Source organism: Leuciscus leuciscus (genome assembly GCF_965113295.1).
Source record: "Leuciscus leuciscus genome assembly, chromosome: 6".
NCBI lineage: Eukaryota > Metazoa > Chordata > Actinopteri > Cypriniformes > Leuciscidae > Leuciscus > Leuciscus leuciscus.
The window spans coordinates 17549533-17566327 of record NC_138730.1 but is presented as its reverse complement, the minus strand read 5'-3'; the positions used below and the strand labels follow the sequence as shown (position 1 = coordinate 17566327).

General features: G+C 36.4%; 1 protein-coding gene across 2 annotated transcripts in view; it reads right to left on the bottom strand.

The window, feature by feature from the left end:
- The window catches only part of tbl1xr1b (TBL1X/Y related 1b), a 37764-nt gene extending 22185 nt beyond the window's left edge, over positions 1 to 15579 (bottom strand). The window contains exons 1-11 of one of the 2 annotated variants that reach the window (XM_082171761.1): positions 15319 to 15579; positions 13008 to 13072; positions 10003 to 10101; positions 6900 to 7045; positions 6606 to 6819; positions 4034 to 4166; positions 2916 to 3057; positions 2703 to 2766; positions 2520 to 2617; positions 2368 to 2428; positions 1481 to 1602 (exon numbers count right to left, since the gene is read on the bottom strand). In XM_082171761.1, the coding sequence (XP_082027887.1) occupies positions 1481 to 1602; positions 2368 to 2428; positions 2520 to 2617; positions 2703 to 2766; positions 2916 to 3057; positions 4034 to 4166; positions 6606 to 6819; positions 6900 to 7045; positions 10003 to 10060 (1038 nt within the window). In that variant the 5' untranslated portion in view covers positions 10061 to 10101; positions 13008 to 13072; positions 15319 to 15579. The remainder of the gene's footprint in view (positions 1 to 1480; positions 1603 to 2367; positions 2429 to 2519; positions 2618 to 2702; positions 2767 to 2915; positions 3058 to 4033; positions 4167 to 6605; positions 6820 to 6899; positions 7046 to 10002; positions 10102 to 13007; positions 13073 to 15318) is intronic. The other variant, XM_082171762.1, reaches the window with a different exon arrangement.
- Between the last annotated feature and the right edge of the window lie 1216 nt (positions 15580 to 16795).

Sequence of the window (16795 nt, the reverse complement as noted above, 5' to 3'; positions counted from 1 at the left end):
AGAGCAGAGCAGCAGTGCCGCGATCGTTTCGGCGCCGAGTCTATTTTTGCTGCGCCGATTACGCTGAATTAAAGTGACAATGCATTGATCATGGCCAAAATACACCGCAGTTTTATCCCAAAAGTGCACTGATGATATCTATTGTGTTTTAAACAGTCAATCAAATGACCAACAGCAATTTAAAAAGAAAACAAATGTCCAAAAACAAACTTGTTGCCAGAACAATAAAAACAAAGATGAACCAAAAGTTATATAAATGAAATTATTAATAAAATAAGCTTCTTGACAAGTCTTTTCTCTTAAATGTATTTGAAAACGAAATAAAGCAATGCCAACTTATCCATTATAGAGTACTCTGTCTGTACACACGCCGCGGTTCAGCCGCGCGTGACAAACGCTGCCAGTGTGAAAGCAAAACGCGTGTGTCCTGCTCCTGCTCACCATACGCACTGCTCCTGTGCTGCTTACGCTCTGCTCGCGTGCAGTGTGAAACCGGCGTAACTCTGTGCCACCGCATAACTACAGATGTGTTAAAAAATAATGAGAATATATGAAGAGTTCAGATGCAAAAACCTCTAAATGCCATCTGAAATTTTCTTATAGAATGATCATTTTTATCAAGCTTGTGTATTTAAGTTCAGTAATTTCACTTAAATTACAATTAATAGGTAATCTTCATTGCCATTTAAGTGAAATTATTGAATTTAAATATACGAGCTTGATAAAAATTATCATTCTATAAGAAAATTTCAGATGGCATTTAGAGGTTTTTGCATCTGAACTCTTCATATATACATATATATATCCAAGTCCTGATCGGGAGGTAACGTCCGATTCCGATCGAGTCTCAAAACTCGTGATCGGGCCCGATTTCCGATCACGTGATCGGATCGGGACATCCCTATTAATAATCATAAATGTTTCTTTATTTTAATCATCATTGTAATGCATTTCATGATGTATTATTTCAACCATAATAAAACTGTTCTTCAAATCATTCTAACTTCCAAATAAAATCAAATATCATGTATATTTAAAGGGAACAGATAATATTTTTATATATGCAGCCTGCTTTGTTTTTGCCGACATCATTTTATTCATTCAAAATTTCATTGATATATTTGCATACATTATATTAAAAGAAACCTAACGTTAATAATAAATGTATACATTTTAATATTTATTTATATACATTTATCTGTTTTAAACTCTTTTCCTAAATTAAACCATTTGGTGTCCAGAACAAAGGAAAATCTACAGATTTTTTTATTTTATTATATATGATACATACAGATGCATTTTTGCTAAATGTTCATTAATTAGATTTCAAATCATCTTGTTTCATATGTCAGGCTTTACAAGGTTACGATGTAACTTTTAGTATTTCAGGACACCAAACAGTCAATGCAAAAAGTAGAATAAGCAGATATTGATATACACTATATTGGAAATAGTAGAATATCTGATGTAAGTGGCTTACTGTGTGACCCTGGAATGTTTTGACTGGTCTGTCCTGGCCCAGCTTACACACGTGAATGCACATGTCCGTGCTGCAGGAGGCAAACGTGTTGTTGCTCTGCCAGTCCACGTCCAGAGCCGGAGCTGCAGGTGACAAATGCAAACCACATCATTCTTAATTATTCTTTTGAAAGGAGCTTACGTACAACTGACACATTTGGATGACACGACCATCCGGGTGGGGGTTTAAGGGTGTGTGTTCACTGTTTACACTTGGCATGTTTTTTTCCGATTAAAACAAACTCTGGTGTGATTGCTCTGTTAGTGCGGTTCATTTGAATAAGTGTGAACGCTGCCGTCTGAACCCTGGTGCACACCAAACATCGAGACAGCTGAAAAGATGTGACTCATCCGCTTTCAAATGAACTCTGGTGCAATTCGAAGTAAATATGAACAACACGGACCAAAGACATGCAAACGAACCAAAAACAGGAAGATGAGAGCCTAAAAATACAGAAGACTCAAGCAAACCTGTTTTTTCTCGTGTAATGTATCCCTATGCCTTTAGGTTCGGTGTTAAAAATGCCAATCTGAACGCTAAGCGGACCAGGACTAAATGTTTGTTTTTTGGGTCCGGACCAAATGAACTAAGCGAACCGAACTACAAGTGTGAACACACCCAAAGAAAACCCTAGCTGCTTTTCGCACCAAAACACTCTCTCTCTGAAGGTCCGTCAGGTCACATTACAACTGATATGGCTGCAAAATCCTGTCATGTATAGTTTTATTATTGGGCATTGATTGGTGTATTTAAAGTTTTTTCCCCCTGTTCTCAACTGGATAAGCAACAACGTCAAGGTTCGTCGAGGGAAAATTAATGTCCTGCTTGTGGTCCTTTTCTTTACTCACCAGAATGGAATGGAAATTGCTGTTTGGCCTCTCCTGTGTGTGCGTCCCAAATAATGGTGGTCTGAAAGGTGTACATTCCCATTAGCATCTCAACTTCATCACATCAGCTTATCAAGACAGAATATGACAACAAGCATACGATTATACTGTACCTTATCAACACCAGCGCTGAGAATGAAATTTCCTTTCTTGTTCCACTTTAAAGCAAATATGGGACCTTTGTGCTGCCCCAGTGTACTGGCAAGATTACCTACCAGTTATGGGACACTGATTAGATGGACAGGATTTTGAAGTTTAATTGATGTTAGCGATAGAGTTAATGAAGCTCAGCTCACCATCTTTAGTCCATATTCTTGCAAAGCCATCATAGGATCCTGTCGCTAGGAGTGTACCTTCACTCTGCCCAACATCAGAGAGAGAGGGAGAGAGAGAGAGACAGAGAGAGAGAGAGAAATATGAATTTGAATAATTTGCTTTGTCTGTGTAGTGTGTGTGGAGAGAGGCTCATGCAAGCAGGGTTACAATGATTCATAAGTCCCAGCACTCACATTCCAGTCCAGTGAGGTGACGTCTTTGTTACTGGGTACGTCCTGCCCCCCCTCCCGAATGCAGTGGCGCAGCACCAGCTGAGTGGATCCTCCCGCGCTGCTCTCACTCAGGTTCCAGATCCGTGCAGTCGAGTCTCCCGAGCTGATGGCAACAACCAAACGCAGAGAGAATCAACCCATTTGAAAAGTATTATGCAGAGACAGGGAAAGCAATAATTGTTTCAAAATTCACAGATTTAACCCTTAAATGCATACCAGGACGTCATTCACTACCCTCCCCCTCATTCATTTTTTAAAGTTAGACATGAACCTTCTTAGTATTTCTCAAATCTATTCAGGTATGTAATAGTTTAAGTATATTTTTTTCTGTGCATCAATTGAGTCTCTGATGACTCAGTAAGTGCAATTCACCTTTATTCCTCAAGATGGCAATGTCGGACAAAGATGGCGTAATCGATCAATATGGATTTTGAAGACAGAAAATTATAGTTTTGAGAATATGGTTGAGATGGCGAACATGAGCCCGATGCTGAATGTACTGGGGAAATGAGCTCAGACCAAGTTCCACAACATAATGAAATATCCTTTATTTTATTCTTTTGTAATTGCTAATAAAGCATCAAGAGAGATTTGTAATATTGCGGCAGATAGAGAGACACCTTGGTTAGATATAGTAGTAACACTTTACAACAAGGTTCATTAGTTAACATTAATGTATTAACTAACATGAACTAAAAATAAGCCATACATGTGTTACATTTATAAATGTTTGTTAATGTTAGTTAATAAAAATCCAGCTGTTCATTGTTTGTTCATGTTAGTTCAAAGTGCATTAACTAATGTTAACAAATACAACCTTTTGATTTTAATAATGTATTAGTGAATGTTGAAATGAATATTTACTAAGATGAATAAATGCTGTAGAAGAATTCATGTAGTTCATGTTAACTAAGGTAGTTAACTAATGAACCTTGTTGTAAAGTGTTATCGATATAGTTATAGAGATATATATTAGATATAGATCCAGGTTGCTAAAGACCCGATTATGGAATAATAATTGGTGAAACGTATGCATTAAAGTGTTCAGCAGTAAACTCTGGCTTTAGCTAGAGACTGACCCAGATGCCAGGAGGTCGCTGACGGGGTTCCAAGCACAGATGAAGACCTCAGACTCGTGGCCCCGCAACACCATGGCTTTACTGGCCGGGATCTCCACCGCCCTGTCCACCTCCATCATGTCTGAGTGGTGGTCTGGCAAAGGAAGAGGCAGAGACACTTTCAGCGCTGTGTGACATTCATCCTAAACCCAACCGATGCGCATCATTCATTTATGTAAATGAGCAGCCATGGTGCAGCCACACAGGGTCACACAGGGTTGGAACAACATTGTCTGTGTTATAGTCTTCTTAAAACCTTGTGTTGCCAAATGTATTCAGGGTTAGATTGTAACAGCCAGTTCGCAGCAAACAACCAATCATGCAATGAATGGCGCTTGCCTCGTTAAATATTCATATGCTTTGTATAGTCTCAGACTCTTTCACCCCCAGTATTTCATTTCAGCGTTCAAGGGAAAAATCTAAATGTGATAACTGGAGTGAAGAGACTGTTTTATTCAGGCCAGTGTAGCTACTGTTAACTAAACTACCAAAATATAGTTCTCTTTAATTAAAAAAACTATAAAAACTAAAACAATATAAATGTTAAATTAAAAACCGTTTCTTATTTACAAATGTAAATGTAACTAACTGAAATAAAATAAATAGAAATAGTAATATTGAAGAAAAAAAACTTAAAACAAAGATGACAAAAGCACATAACAAAATAGCCAATACTTAAATTATAACTGAAAATATAAAAATAAAAGCTAAATCAAAATATGAAAAAATTAAAAGACTATAAAAGACTAAATAATACTAAAATATCACTGGTTGAGGTCAGAAACTGATAAACTGATGGTGCAGTCAGGAATATAAACATGACAAGATGTTCATTTAATTAGGTCACATGCTGTGTTCCTCCAATCGACACAGCAAATATGCAAAGAACATTAACCTAGGGTTTACAAACGTGCAGTGTGAAACCTCAAAACGTGAAAATCCAGGATTAATTCCCAACCCTAAAATTGATTCCTAAAGATTGAACAGTGTCATTTATGGTAACACTTTATTTCGATAGTCCACTTTATGTTGGCATGACATGCGGAGTTCCACAGGGATCAGTTCTTGGACCGCTTCTGTTTAATCTCTATATGTTACCTTTAGGCCAGATTCTACATAACAATAACATTAATTACCATAGTTACGCTGATGACACTCAAATATATATGGCTCTTAATTCTGATGATAACAGTTCAATAGATTCTTTATGCCACTGTATAGACCAAATAAAAACCTGGATGAATCAAAATTTTTTACAACTAAACCAAGATAAAACTGAGGTTATTGTGTTTGGCAACAAAAATAAAAGAACAAGTATTATTAAAGAATTAGATTCTCGGGCCTTTAAAACAAGGGATCAAGTGCGTAATCTTGGTGTTATAATAGATTCAGATTTTACATTTAACAGCCATATCAGAGCGGTCACCAAAACAGCTTTCTATCATTTGAAAAATATTTCTAGAATCAAAGGCTTGGTGCCTCAAAAAGACCTAGAGAAACTCATCCATGCTTTTATTTCAAGTAGGGTTGATTACTGTAATGGCCTATTAACCGGACTTCCGAAAAAGACTTTAAAGCAGCTCCAGCTCATTCAGAATGCTGCTGCTAGATTATTAACCGGGACTAAGAAAATAGAGCACATCACTCCAGTTCTTAAAACTTTACATTGGCTCCCAATCAGTTATAGAATAGTTTTTAAAGTAATGCTTTTAGTTTATAAAGCGCTGAATGGCTTAAGACCTGAATACATTTCGGAAATGTTTGAAAAATATATACCAAGCAGGACTCTTAGATCAATGAACTCAGGTCAGCTAGTGGAGCGAAGAGTTAGAACAAAACATGGAGAAGCTGCGTTTAGCGTCTCTGCTGTACACGACTGGAACAAATTACCAGAAGATGTTAGATGTGCCCCAAATGTGTTGATTTTTAAATCTAAATTAAAAACATTAATTTTTTCACGTGCTTATGATTGAGCTCTTAAACCTTGCTATACTGTTCAGCCTTACAGTTTCTTATGCGTTTTTATCCCTTTTTTTCTTGTGTCTGTGTATCTTGTATGATTATTATGATGTTTTTATTTGTTTCTTTATTATTTTTCTTTGTAAAGCACATTGAATTGCTTTGATGTTTGAATTGTGCTATATAAAGAAATTTTGATTGATTTGATTTGATTTAGACACTCTACTAACTGTAAGTAACTTTGCAACTATGTCAACTAACTCCCATTAGAGTATTAGTAGACTGGTAGGGTCAGAATAAGTTGACATGCATTTGTAAAGTTACTTATAGGCTAGTCAGTATAATATCTGTTGGGGAATCATCACAATAAAGTGTTAGCAGATATTAAGCAGACAGTCTAATGCTCAAATGACTGGTAGGTGACATGTAGTTACAAAAGTTACTTAGCAGAATGTCTATCGAAATAAAGTGTTACCCAATTTATTTTTTGGGACCTCAAAGTCACAGATCGAGCTGTTTTGCGGTCTTAATGGTATTTCTTTATGACAGTACTATGTATAGGCTGTGAGCTTACTAGACAGCGTGTGGGACCCGTTCTCCTCTCCATTAGCCGTGTTCTCTCCGTTCTTGGCAGCGGAGGCCGTCGTGGCGCTGGAGGCGGTGGTGGCAGCTTGTTGTTGAGCCAGCTTATCCTTATAAACCTGCTGCCTCGTCTGCACCACGTCTGGCATCACCGCATCAATCAACGACAGCGACTCGATCGGCCGCCCATCAAACAGCGTGCCGTCCTGAGAGCAAAATCAAGTCAGATCGAGGATCTTCTCGCATGTATGACGGGGAAGCTGAGAAATGTGATACCGGTGCTGACCTCATTGATGCTGACTTCAGCCTCCACGTACTGCAGGCCTTTCTGGATGATGGAGATGAGGGCAGCAGGGGGCACCAGAGCTCCGTTGATGTTGGACTGGCTGATGTGGCTCTCTATGCCAAAGGTGAATGCTGAGTGGGAGAAGCCTGCAGGGGAAAAGAAGACCATTCTTGTTACCATTTAGGAACAAGTATTTCTGGATAGTGAGGTCAAAAGTATTGGTACTTTGCTACCAAGTCAACAAAGAAATCGTAAAAATGTTCCATAATCGAGAAGTCTTTTTCTGCATTACTGACCCGATATGGATGACTAACAGGCGTCTGACTTCAAACTGGGGTTGTTACATTTATTCATTTAGCAGACGGTTTTATCCAAAGCGACTTACAATTGAGAAATACAACAAGCGATTCATCTAAAGAAACAAACACGAGAAGCGCTTTTAAAGGGATAGTTCACCCAAAAATGAAAATTCTGTCATCATTTAATCCCTTCATGTCGTTCCAAACCCCTAAGACTTTCGTTCATCATCAGAACAAGAGTTTTCTGTCCCTCTATTGACAGCTACGCTACTGAAACTTTGACACTTCAAAGAGTTCACAAAGAGTAGGGCTGGGTGATAAAACGGTATCGGTATTGACGGTACACCATTGTCGGTAACTATATAACATTTTTCCAATATAGTGCTCGATATTTTCATTAAAATGCACGCGCATCGCCCGTAGATCTTAAACAGCCTATCAGATGTTTTGATAAATCAGCATGCAACCATTGACAAGCAAACAACCAATACGATCTAAACAGCCAGGTTGCGTTGCTCTCGTGTTCGGTTGTGTCACCGCATTGACAGCCCAATATCTCTTACAGTTTTAGAGGTTTGTATTGTCCTAGGGGTGTAACGATACACGCATTCGTATTGAACCATTCAGTACGCATTACAAACCGAATGATTCGTTGGACCACAACATTGCACAACATCAAATGGCAAACGTAATGAAAGCGGAACGAAATTATTTTGTGCTTCACGGATCGTTGATCAGTTTGGACCAATGCAGCGCGAGCCGATCTTTATCAAGCGACAGCATTAAAAGATCCAGATATCTCTGTTATTAACGGATCGAACAGCGCTGACGTGGAAACCAGGAGAAACATTGTGCCATGAATGAACTGGTTATAGGCTTTAAGTCCACAGATCAGCAACATTCACCATGGATTTAATGTAGTAACTAAACTGTAACCATGGAAGTTTGGCAGGAATAGTAAAATGCTTTCAATTACGTCACACATCTTTTTCCAGCACTTTAAAACTCAAATATTATCATATTTAAATGTTATTTTTAATGTGATGACCAAAACATTATTTGTTAATTTGTTCAAAACACACTTATTTAAAAATAAATGAAAAATATATTTTTTTTAAAACAAGGACATTTCTCTGGCATTTCTTTCTTTTTGCTGTATTGAAAACGTAGCGAACCCGGAAACCACTGTGTCGTATCGAACCGAACCGTGAATTTTGTGAACTGTTACACCCCTACTTATTACAGATGTTGTTCTACGTTTACACTTAAATAAAATGTTACAAAATGTGTGCAATGTTAAAGTTCGAGAGTTTCTTTAACACTTACTTTTTTTATCTTAATATAAGACATAAAGAAGATATTTTTGTTTTTGACAAGAAATGTGTCTGTCCACACCAGACAATGGTAAACCTTAACACGGCTGCAAAGAGATGACAAAATAAAAAAATAAAAAATCACAGCCAATCAGAACAGCGTGTGGGCGGGATCTTGTGGCAAGTGCACGACACCAGAGATTAATCTTGATGAGTCGCAGGAAAATGGTTAAGTACATAATAAAATGCACAAATATTACACCATTTAAACATTATTCAAAATACATACTGAGTTACTAAAAAAATGTGTCATAGAATACACTTATTCGTTCACAGTTTGAACATTCTTGCTTCTATTTGTTTAATTTCAAGATCTGAGGTGAATTTTCGAGTGGGAAAGCATTGTTGCTTTTAGTATGGCTACAAAGCTGGGAACACTAAAAAATATTTAGTTCATTCTTCTGCTTATGTTCACTGATCAATGTTTAAATGTGAATAAAATCCTAAATTGAATCTGTTCATCATATAAAGTGATCGAGACTCTTCAGAAAATTTGGATTAAACTGCTCAATTCATATTAGTTTTACGATCTCTTTATGAACTTTTTGAAGCATCAAAGTGGTAGTTGTGTAGATGCCAATGGAGAGACAGAAAGCTCTCAGATTTCATCAATATATATGAAATATCTTCATTTGTGTTTCGAAGATGAATGAAAGTCTACCAGGTTTGGAATGACATGAGGGTGAGTAAATGATGACAGAATTAGCATTTTTGGGTGAACAATCCCTTTAATACAAAGCTTCAGCCATCATTCAGGATAGTAAAAGCTAGAATATGGATCAAATTTTTTTTCTCCAGCTGGCTGCAGTTAAGTGCTCACAGTTTTACCTATTTTCGATAAGTAAAACCATAAAAAAAATTATTTTCATAACATTACTAAAACCTTAAAAAACCTTAACATTTTATTTCAGCTAGTTGCCAAAAGTAACTAAATTACCTAAGACTAATAAATAATTTATAAAAACTACAGACATTAAAAAAACTAATAATAATACAAATTACTAATAAAACTATAATAGTATATAAATATTACAATAACAGTTTCAAATGTGTATTTGTGCATGTTAAATAGTTAAACTAAATATAGCTTTTATAAATGGCACTGATATTAGTTCTGACAACTGACATTTCCTTTGGTTATTAAACCTTACTCTTAAAGAACAGCATATAAAACACAAAATGTTTACATTTCCTGAAGAAAACGTGGATGATATTTCCTAAAACACGCTGGCACACTGCAAGATGCTATTGTCCTGAGTGTTTTTATGGTGCACTGGCCGGATGGTAGGTGGTTAAACCATTAATTAGTTCTTTGGAAATAAACATGGCAGAAAAAAAAAAAAAAAAAAAAAAAAACCTACCCCTGCATGCGATATGAAACAGGATATTACACAGAGCTGTTAACTGAAGAGGGTCGATGAACATACACACCTGACTCTTGCAGGTATCTGTACACCAGGAAATTGACCTCATCACTGCTAACGCTCATTTTGGATCCTGGGTGAACCAAGGTCAGGGCGAGAGTGGAGCCTGGAATAACAAAGACATGTTTTCTGTTACTGTTCTTCACAAACAGCATATAGAGCATCAGAACAACTCTGGACACAGTATAAACCACGGTTTAAACGGTTTTTTTTTATATATAAATTACTTTTATTCAGAAGGAATTAATTAAATTGATCAAAAGTGACAAAAACCACTACAAAAAAAATGTACACACAAAATTAAGTAAATGCTGTTCTTTTAAACTCTGTTCATCAGAGAATCCTGAAGTAAAAATGTATCATGGTTTCCACAACAATATTAGGCAGCACAACTGTCTTCAACTTATATTCTAAAACAATTAAAAAAATTATTTTTACAGTAATTTATTAACAAAAAAATTAATGCACATTACTCAAATTCATTGTACGTAAGGTTGAATACATTTTCACATTTTTGTTCTTTTTATTATCTATAATTTTGTGAATTTAATTTGACCTGCCGCTTTTTAACTGTTTTGATAAGGTAAAAAGCTGTGTGTGTATATATATATATATATATATATATATATATATATATATATATATATATATATATATATATATATATATATATATATATATATATATATATAATGATTGTATTGTGTAAAAAGAAGGCCGCGATTCTCCTACGATTCTGAAGGGGAAAAAAACTAGAGGTTCTGACAAAATGTTCATTAAAAATATATTACTTTGAACTAAATTAAAAAATATATTTGAATTTCTCATTCATAAAGACTTGTTTCTTTATTGGATGAATCCACGTTTGTGAATAAATCTTTTAAATGAATGATTCAAAGACAAACACTTTTGTAAACACTAACTTGACGCCACCTCCTGTCGTAACGATAAGCAATACAAGTGTCAAAATCTTTATACCCAAACTATAAACTTTTATCCCCTGTTATTTTAATGTTTGTATTGTATCACATAAATAATGATAACGAGTGGTTGAAAGGACTGTTTTTCATACTGTACATTCATGGCAGCTGCTCTCTCTCCGGATCAGCGCCAGTGATTTGAATTTTGCAGTGTGATGATCGTAATTTCAAAGGATAACCAAAATCCGTAAGTTCTTTGGTTTAAACAGTTTCACATCGCAAGCGTCAGCGGAACACGAGCAACACATCATATATTTTATTTACATAATATATAATATAACATGTAATTTTTTGGGAAGCCGGCTTAATTGCCCATGTTTGTATAAATGATGTGTGACATCGTCGGTTATTTCTTAAGCCTTTTGCAGCATCTTATGACACACAAACTACACACAAACTACACGACGTCATAGTAATAGTTCAACTTTTTTTTAAAACTCGTCTCCTGTTTTTAACTGCAAAAACACGTTCTGTGTAAATGGCCCTTAATACTCTGTTTTGCCGCAGTTATGGTTAGACAGGTCTTGCAAATGATCTGCCTCTGATACATTATCTGTCCAGTTTAAATTAAATGTAACATTTAATTTAATATTCAACAATATTGATCTGCCTGCATTGACACCATTATATGAGAACTGTCTTCTCCAGAGAGGCTATATATATATATATATTTTAACTAAATTAAGAACTTTTTTACTGAACTTACTTAAGCTGGACTGTGACGCTATTTTCTGGAAACAAGCTTTGTTGCATTATTTTCCTGTTATCTCTGTATTCTGTATTGTAAAAAGCGCTATAAAAATAAATGTGACTTGACTGTATATATAAATATTCCCAAAACACAGATCTTGTTTTTTTTGTGGTCCTTATCAGTATATATGGGATGATTAGGACACCATGAATCATGATGATGGACAGAGGCCACTGGACAAATTTGGCCAGGATGCCGGGGTTAAACCCCTACTCTTTTTCTGAAGGACATCCTGGGATTTTTAATGACCACAGAGAGTCAGGACCTCGGTTTAACATCTCATCCGAAGGACTGTGCTTTTTTACAGTATAGTGTCGCCATCACTTTACTGGGGCGTCAGGACCCACACAGACCACAGGGTGAGCACAGACCTGCTCTTGGTCTCCTGGCTTAAACAATATCTTTTAAAGCAAAGAGAGAACTGAACCTAAACTTCTTGACTGAACTTTCTCACAGAAGCCCCTTTGAGCCCTGGGAGAATTTTCCATCCGTTTGCTCACCGCTGGAAAGAACTGTTAAGACGCTACACTGTAGGGACTGATGTCGTGATGGGAAACAAGAGTTAAAGAGTTAAGTGTTAAACAAGAGGAAATGATGCATGTGTACTCATTCATTCAGCTGCTTATTTCGGTCTTTAAGCCTCCTTCACAGTCTTATAAGCCTTCACGTATAACAGCAACCCATCATATGATAAGAATCCCTGTTGTTTACGACGTGTCAACAGGTTGCCAATTCACAATCCAATAAAACAGGCTTATACAACTTAATGAAAAGGCTCTTCAACAGTGTAAGATCAGACTGGCTAAATGTCTTCACTCTTTACAATAAATTCTCTTATCCTACACTCATAATAAATCACACAATCCTGTACATTTGTTTTCTGAAGAAAAAACAACAACAATTTGATGATCTGATCGTTCCGCATGTCTAAAGATCATTCATCTCAACAGCAACAGCGGTTAGAGCCGGGTCACAGAACACGTTTACCCATTCCGCTGTGCTACTTTTCAATTGTTTTTCAATGTAAACACGTTCCAGACCGTTGCGCTCGCGTCTCACGTCTTCTGCAGAATCACGCGCATATGACACGCCGTTCTAAAAACGAGGCGCTCAAGTTAAAATATATATTTTTTAAATGTCTCCAGACTTTGCTTCCCCCCCCCCTCCACTTCACTCACCTGCAAACATGTGTTCTGTGTGTGAAGGGCTTTTTAAATGCAGTGTAGGATATTTCAGACTTCATAGACATTGATGAATTAGAAGGATGTGGCACTGACTCACCATGATACCAAGTGATATTTAGATGTTCATACTCTTGCCATCCATGGGAGCACAGGCAAATCTGCCTGTCAATAAAACATTGCATTAGTTATAATCAGATATACAGTCAGCCTTTTCCTCCCTCTATAATTAGTCAATAGTTTAACAGAATACAAGTGTAAAATAAATGCTTGTTGACAAAAAAATTGCCCCAGAAATTTGCCAACTTTCCAGGTTTGGTAATAACTTTAACATTCTCGGAAATAACCTAATGCACCACAACTATCCTATTCAAGTTTCAAGCACAAGCAGAAGGTAGACCCATCTTATTTGAGAAAGAGTCCCCCAATCACAGTCATTCATTATCTAGGCTCTGAAAGGCCATAATTTTTCTAAAAATGGCACCACTGTCATGCAACGTCTACACATGATGATGATGATGATGATGTGCATTTTATTTCTAAACTCTAATCTTATTTTATTATTTTCTCAACTTTTCCTTGCAGCCCTGAGGGGGTCCCGGACCCCAGTTTGAAAACAATGCCCCAGTTTTTTTTCTCTGTAACTATTTACAAAGTCGGCAAGTGTATGATGCCCAGTGTTGCCAGACGTACGATAATTTTGACCTCTGTACGATCAATAATGAAAAAAATCCCATAATGTACGATAATTTCAGAATTTTGTGACACTTCAAATGATGGTCGTTGTAATCATAGGGCTTCTATAATACTCATTGATCTAGCTGCGGATCCTATGTCTACCATCATGATTGTGAGGAGAACGTGGTGTTACGCATGCCTTCCATCTTTATCTTTGTCTTCTTGGAGAATGACTCTCTCTCTCACAAGTTGATGTTTAACAAAGTATTTTTCAGGTCGTGTCAAAAAGTTGTTGGTCTATAAATAGCTGTATTCTGTACGTTTGACTTGTGTACGATACTTTTCTTCCAAATACGATAATTTTGAGCTTCTGGTACGATACTTAGACATTTCCTATCTGGCAACACTGATGATGCCTAGCGTTTTAAAATCCGTTCGGATTTAAAGCAGTCGTGCCGTGTATGAAGAAAGACCCAGACAAGTTAATCTGTTACAAAGCATCTCTTACTGAGGACACAAAATCCCCCCTTTTAACTATCAGCTATCATGAAATTATGCAATCAACTAAAAGTCCTCGTACAGCCTATAATAAATAGATAAATATAATACATCACTTCAGTGACAGAGCAAATATATCTGCTAAATGCATCTTCATGGTTAAACTATGTGTAATTGTATAATTGACTTAGGTTCATTCTGTTCAACAGATCTATTAAATCTGTCTCTACACAAAAAAATAAACCTTTTTTCAAGATTTAAGCAATTCAATTAACAGTAAACTTCCATTCAGTTGAATTTAATAACCCTTACATATTATTCATATTATGAATTTATATTAAATGAGTAAAAAAAACTACAGCATAATAAAACAGTTTGTAAAAATCTTAATGGAACAAGAGAATGGACCATATGTGATTCATATTCATAAATAAAATAAATAAAATGAAAATGTTTAAATTTAAGTTTAAGAATTGTAAAAACTCTTATAATTTTATATGTATATATATATATATATATATAATTTATAATTTCTTAATTATAAAAAAATAGTTGTCTTAATCATTTAAAATTATTAATTCATAATATGAAAGTACTACTTGATTCAACTTGATGGAATTTTACTAATAACTGAAATGCGTAAATCTTTGAAAAAAAGATTTTTTGGTGCATTCACGTCTTTACCAGTAAAATACACAATTACCTTTCCAGAGTAATTATAACAAGCCATTTAATTAAACTAATTAAATGCCTAATGTAATTACCATATTTACATCGCAATTTTTTTATCTGATCTGAACATCTGTCACGCTACACCCCACCGGAAGCGCAATTACATGTCATTCGATTTTGAGCTTACGGCTAAATGCGCATCGTGGGCAAACGTCACCGGAAACAACAAGACTCGAACAAGTGCAAAAATGAGCGATTCTAGTTCCAGCACGTGGCTGCTTCCATAGCAACGCAGCTAACTAGTCGGTTAAATACAAGCTAGTTGTTGTCAACGTCCATCTCGCGTGCACACACTGCACACACAGCGCGAGGAACCTGAGCGCGCCCATCCCCCACCGAGCGCGGCCACACGCCATGCACTTTCACTCTGCAAAATGAACACTTTTAACTAGTTATAAGTGCACTCCAGCTATCTAAAACGCGAACGGAGACTATAACCGTCAGTTCGTGCATAACTAGATGCTGAGGTGTGTTATAATGGGCGAATGAGAGGCTCGTCTTACTCGTGCCGATGCTTCCACTCTCACCAACCGCTAGCTGCTAGCTTCTGAAGCTAAAGTGCTGAACAAACGTGCCACAGCGCCGACGCAAATCCGGCAGAAGGGTATTCCTCGACCTTTCCACTCCACAATCTTACTTCTGTCCTGGAATAATATCTATTTTCATGTGGTCTGTATTAAATATAAAGGAATAGAAGAAACATTTAGCAGCTTATGGCCAGCCAAGCGCTTCAGAGGAAGCCGACGGCCTCAGACTAGCAGTAGGGCGGAGACTTTCCACGCGAAAATGAGGTAGCGGTCTCGTGGGGCCTCCTTCCAATTAAAAAAACAACAACAATTGAATAATAATTAATAAATAAAAACACCCCTCACCCTAATATTAAAACTATGTAACGTTATTAAACTAGTTTTAAATGTGAGATTATGATTGTGAAAGCGAAGTGTTTTGCTTACATCAGTTTAGTTGTTTGGCGGTATTAAATAATAATTGACATGTGAGATTAGAATTACGCATTGTATTTCGGAAAGCACCTATTTCCAAAAAAAATGTATTACAAAACCGTATAACAAAAAAATCGGACTGCTGATAAACAGCACAGTTGACGTCCCGCCCAACCCCCACCGAGCGCCGGGACAGACCTGTGTTTCGCCTGGCTGGGCACTGCCTGAGATTTCGCCACACCCACAATCTCCTCCGCTCAATAACAGACTGACATCATTGGTCTGCGTATTACACTGCTATTTTCAATCTACCTTAAGTATTGTAAAAGCATCGCAGTTGTCTTGTGACTTACAGTCAGCCGCACTGGCTAACCCTATTAGGATTGTTACCCATAAATTGCAGCAAAATGAAATGTTCAGCTGTTCTCAGAAACCAACTACTGCCTTGATCATTATAATCGAAGACCATCATTGTACATGTGTTAGTTGTATTTTTTTCCATAATGTATTCATAAAGGTTTGTTTTATATTAGCCTATTGTTATTTTATATTTGTTTATTATAAATTACCTTATTTTAATAACATTTTATTGAATATGTCTTTGTCTTGTTATTACTTGTTTTGTGTATGCTATAACACTTTGGCAATATTGTATTTGTATGTAAACATAATCCTGCCGATAAAACACGTTAAATTGAAAATCATACGCACACACGCACACACACACACACACACACTTGAATATGTGGCCTGCGGGGAAACAAAAAACTTAATATATTCATATAGGCCCTTTTTATATTAGCCTATTATTATTATTTTATATTTAATATAAATAAACACACGCACACACACACACACACATTTCCATTTAACACCGGGCCTAATTTAACTGAGAACCCTGTACAAAGCTTTTTTTCCCCCTTCTTCATCTGAGAGATGATGACACAACTTGTAACATCTTAAACCATCTTTTCTCGCTGGAAAGATGTTAAAGGATAGGACTGAGGAGGATGAGGTTAACTCTCAACCTGTGAGATAA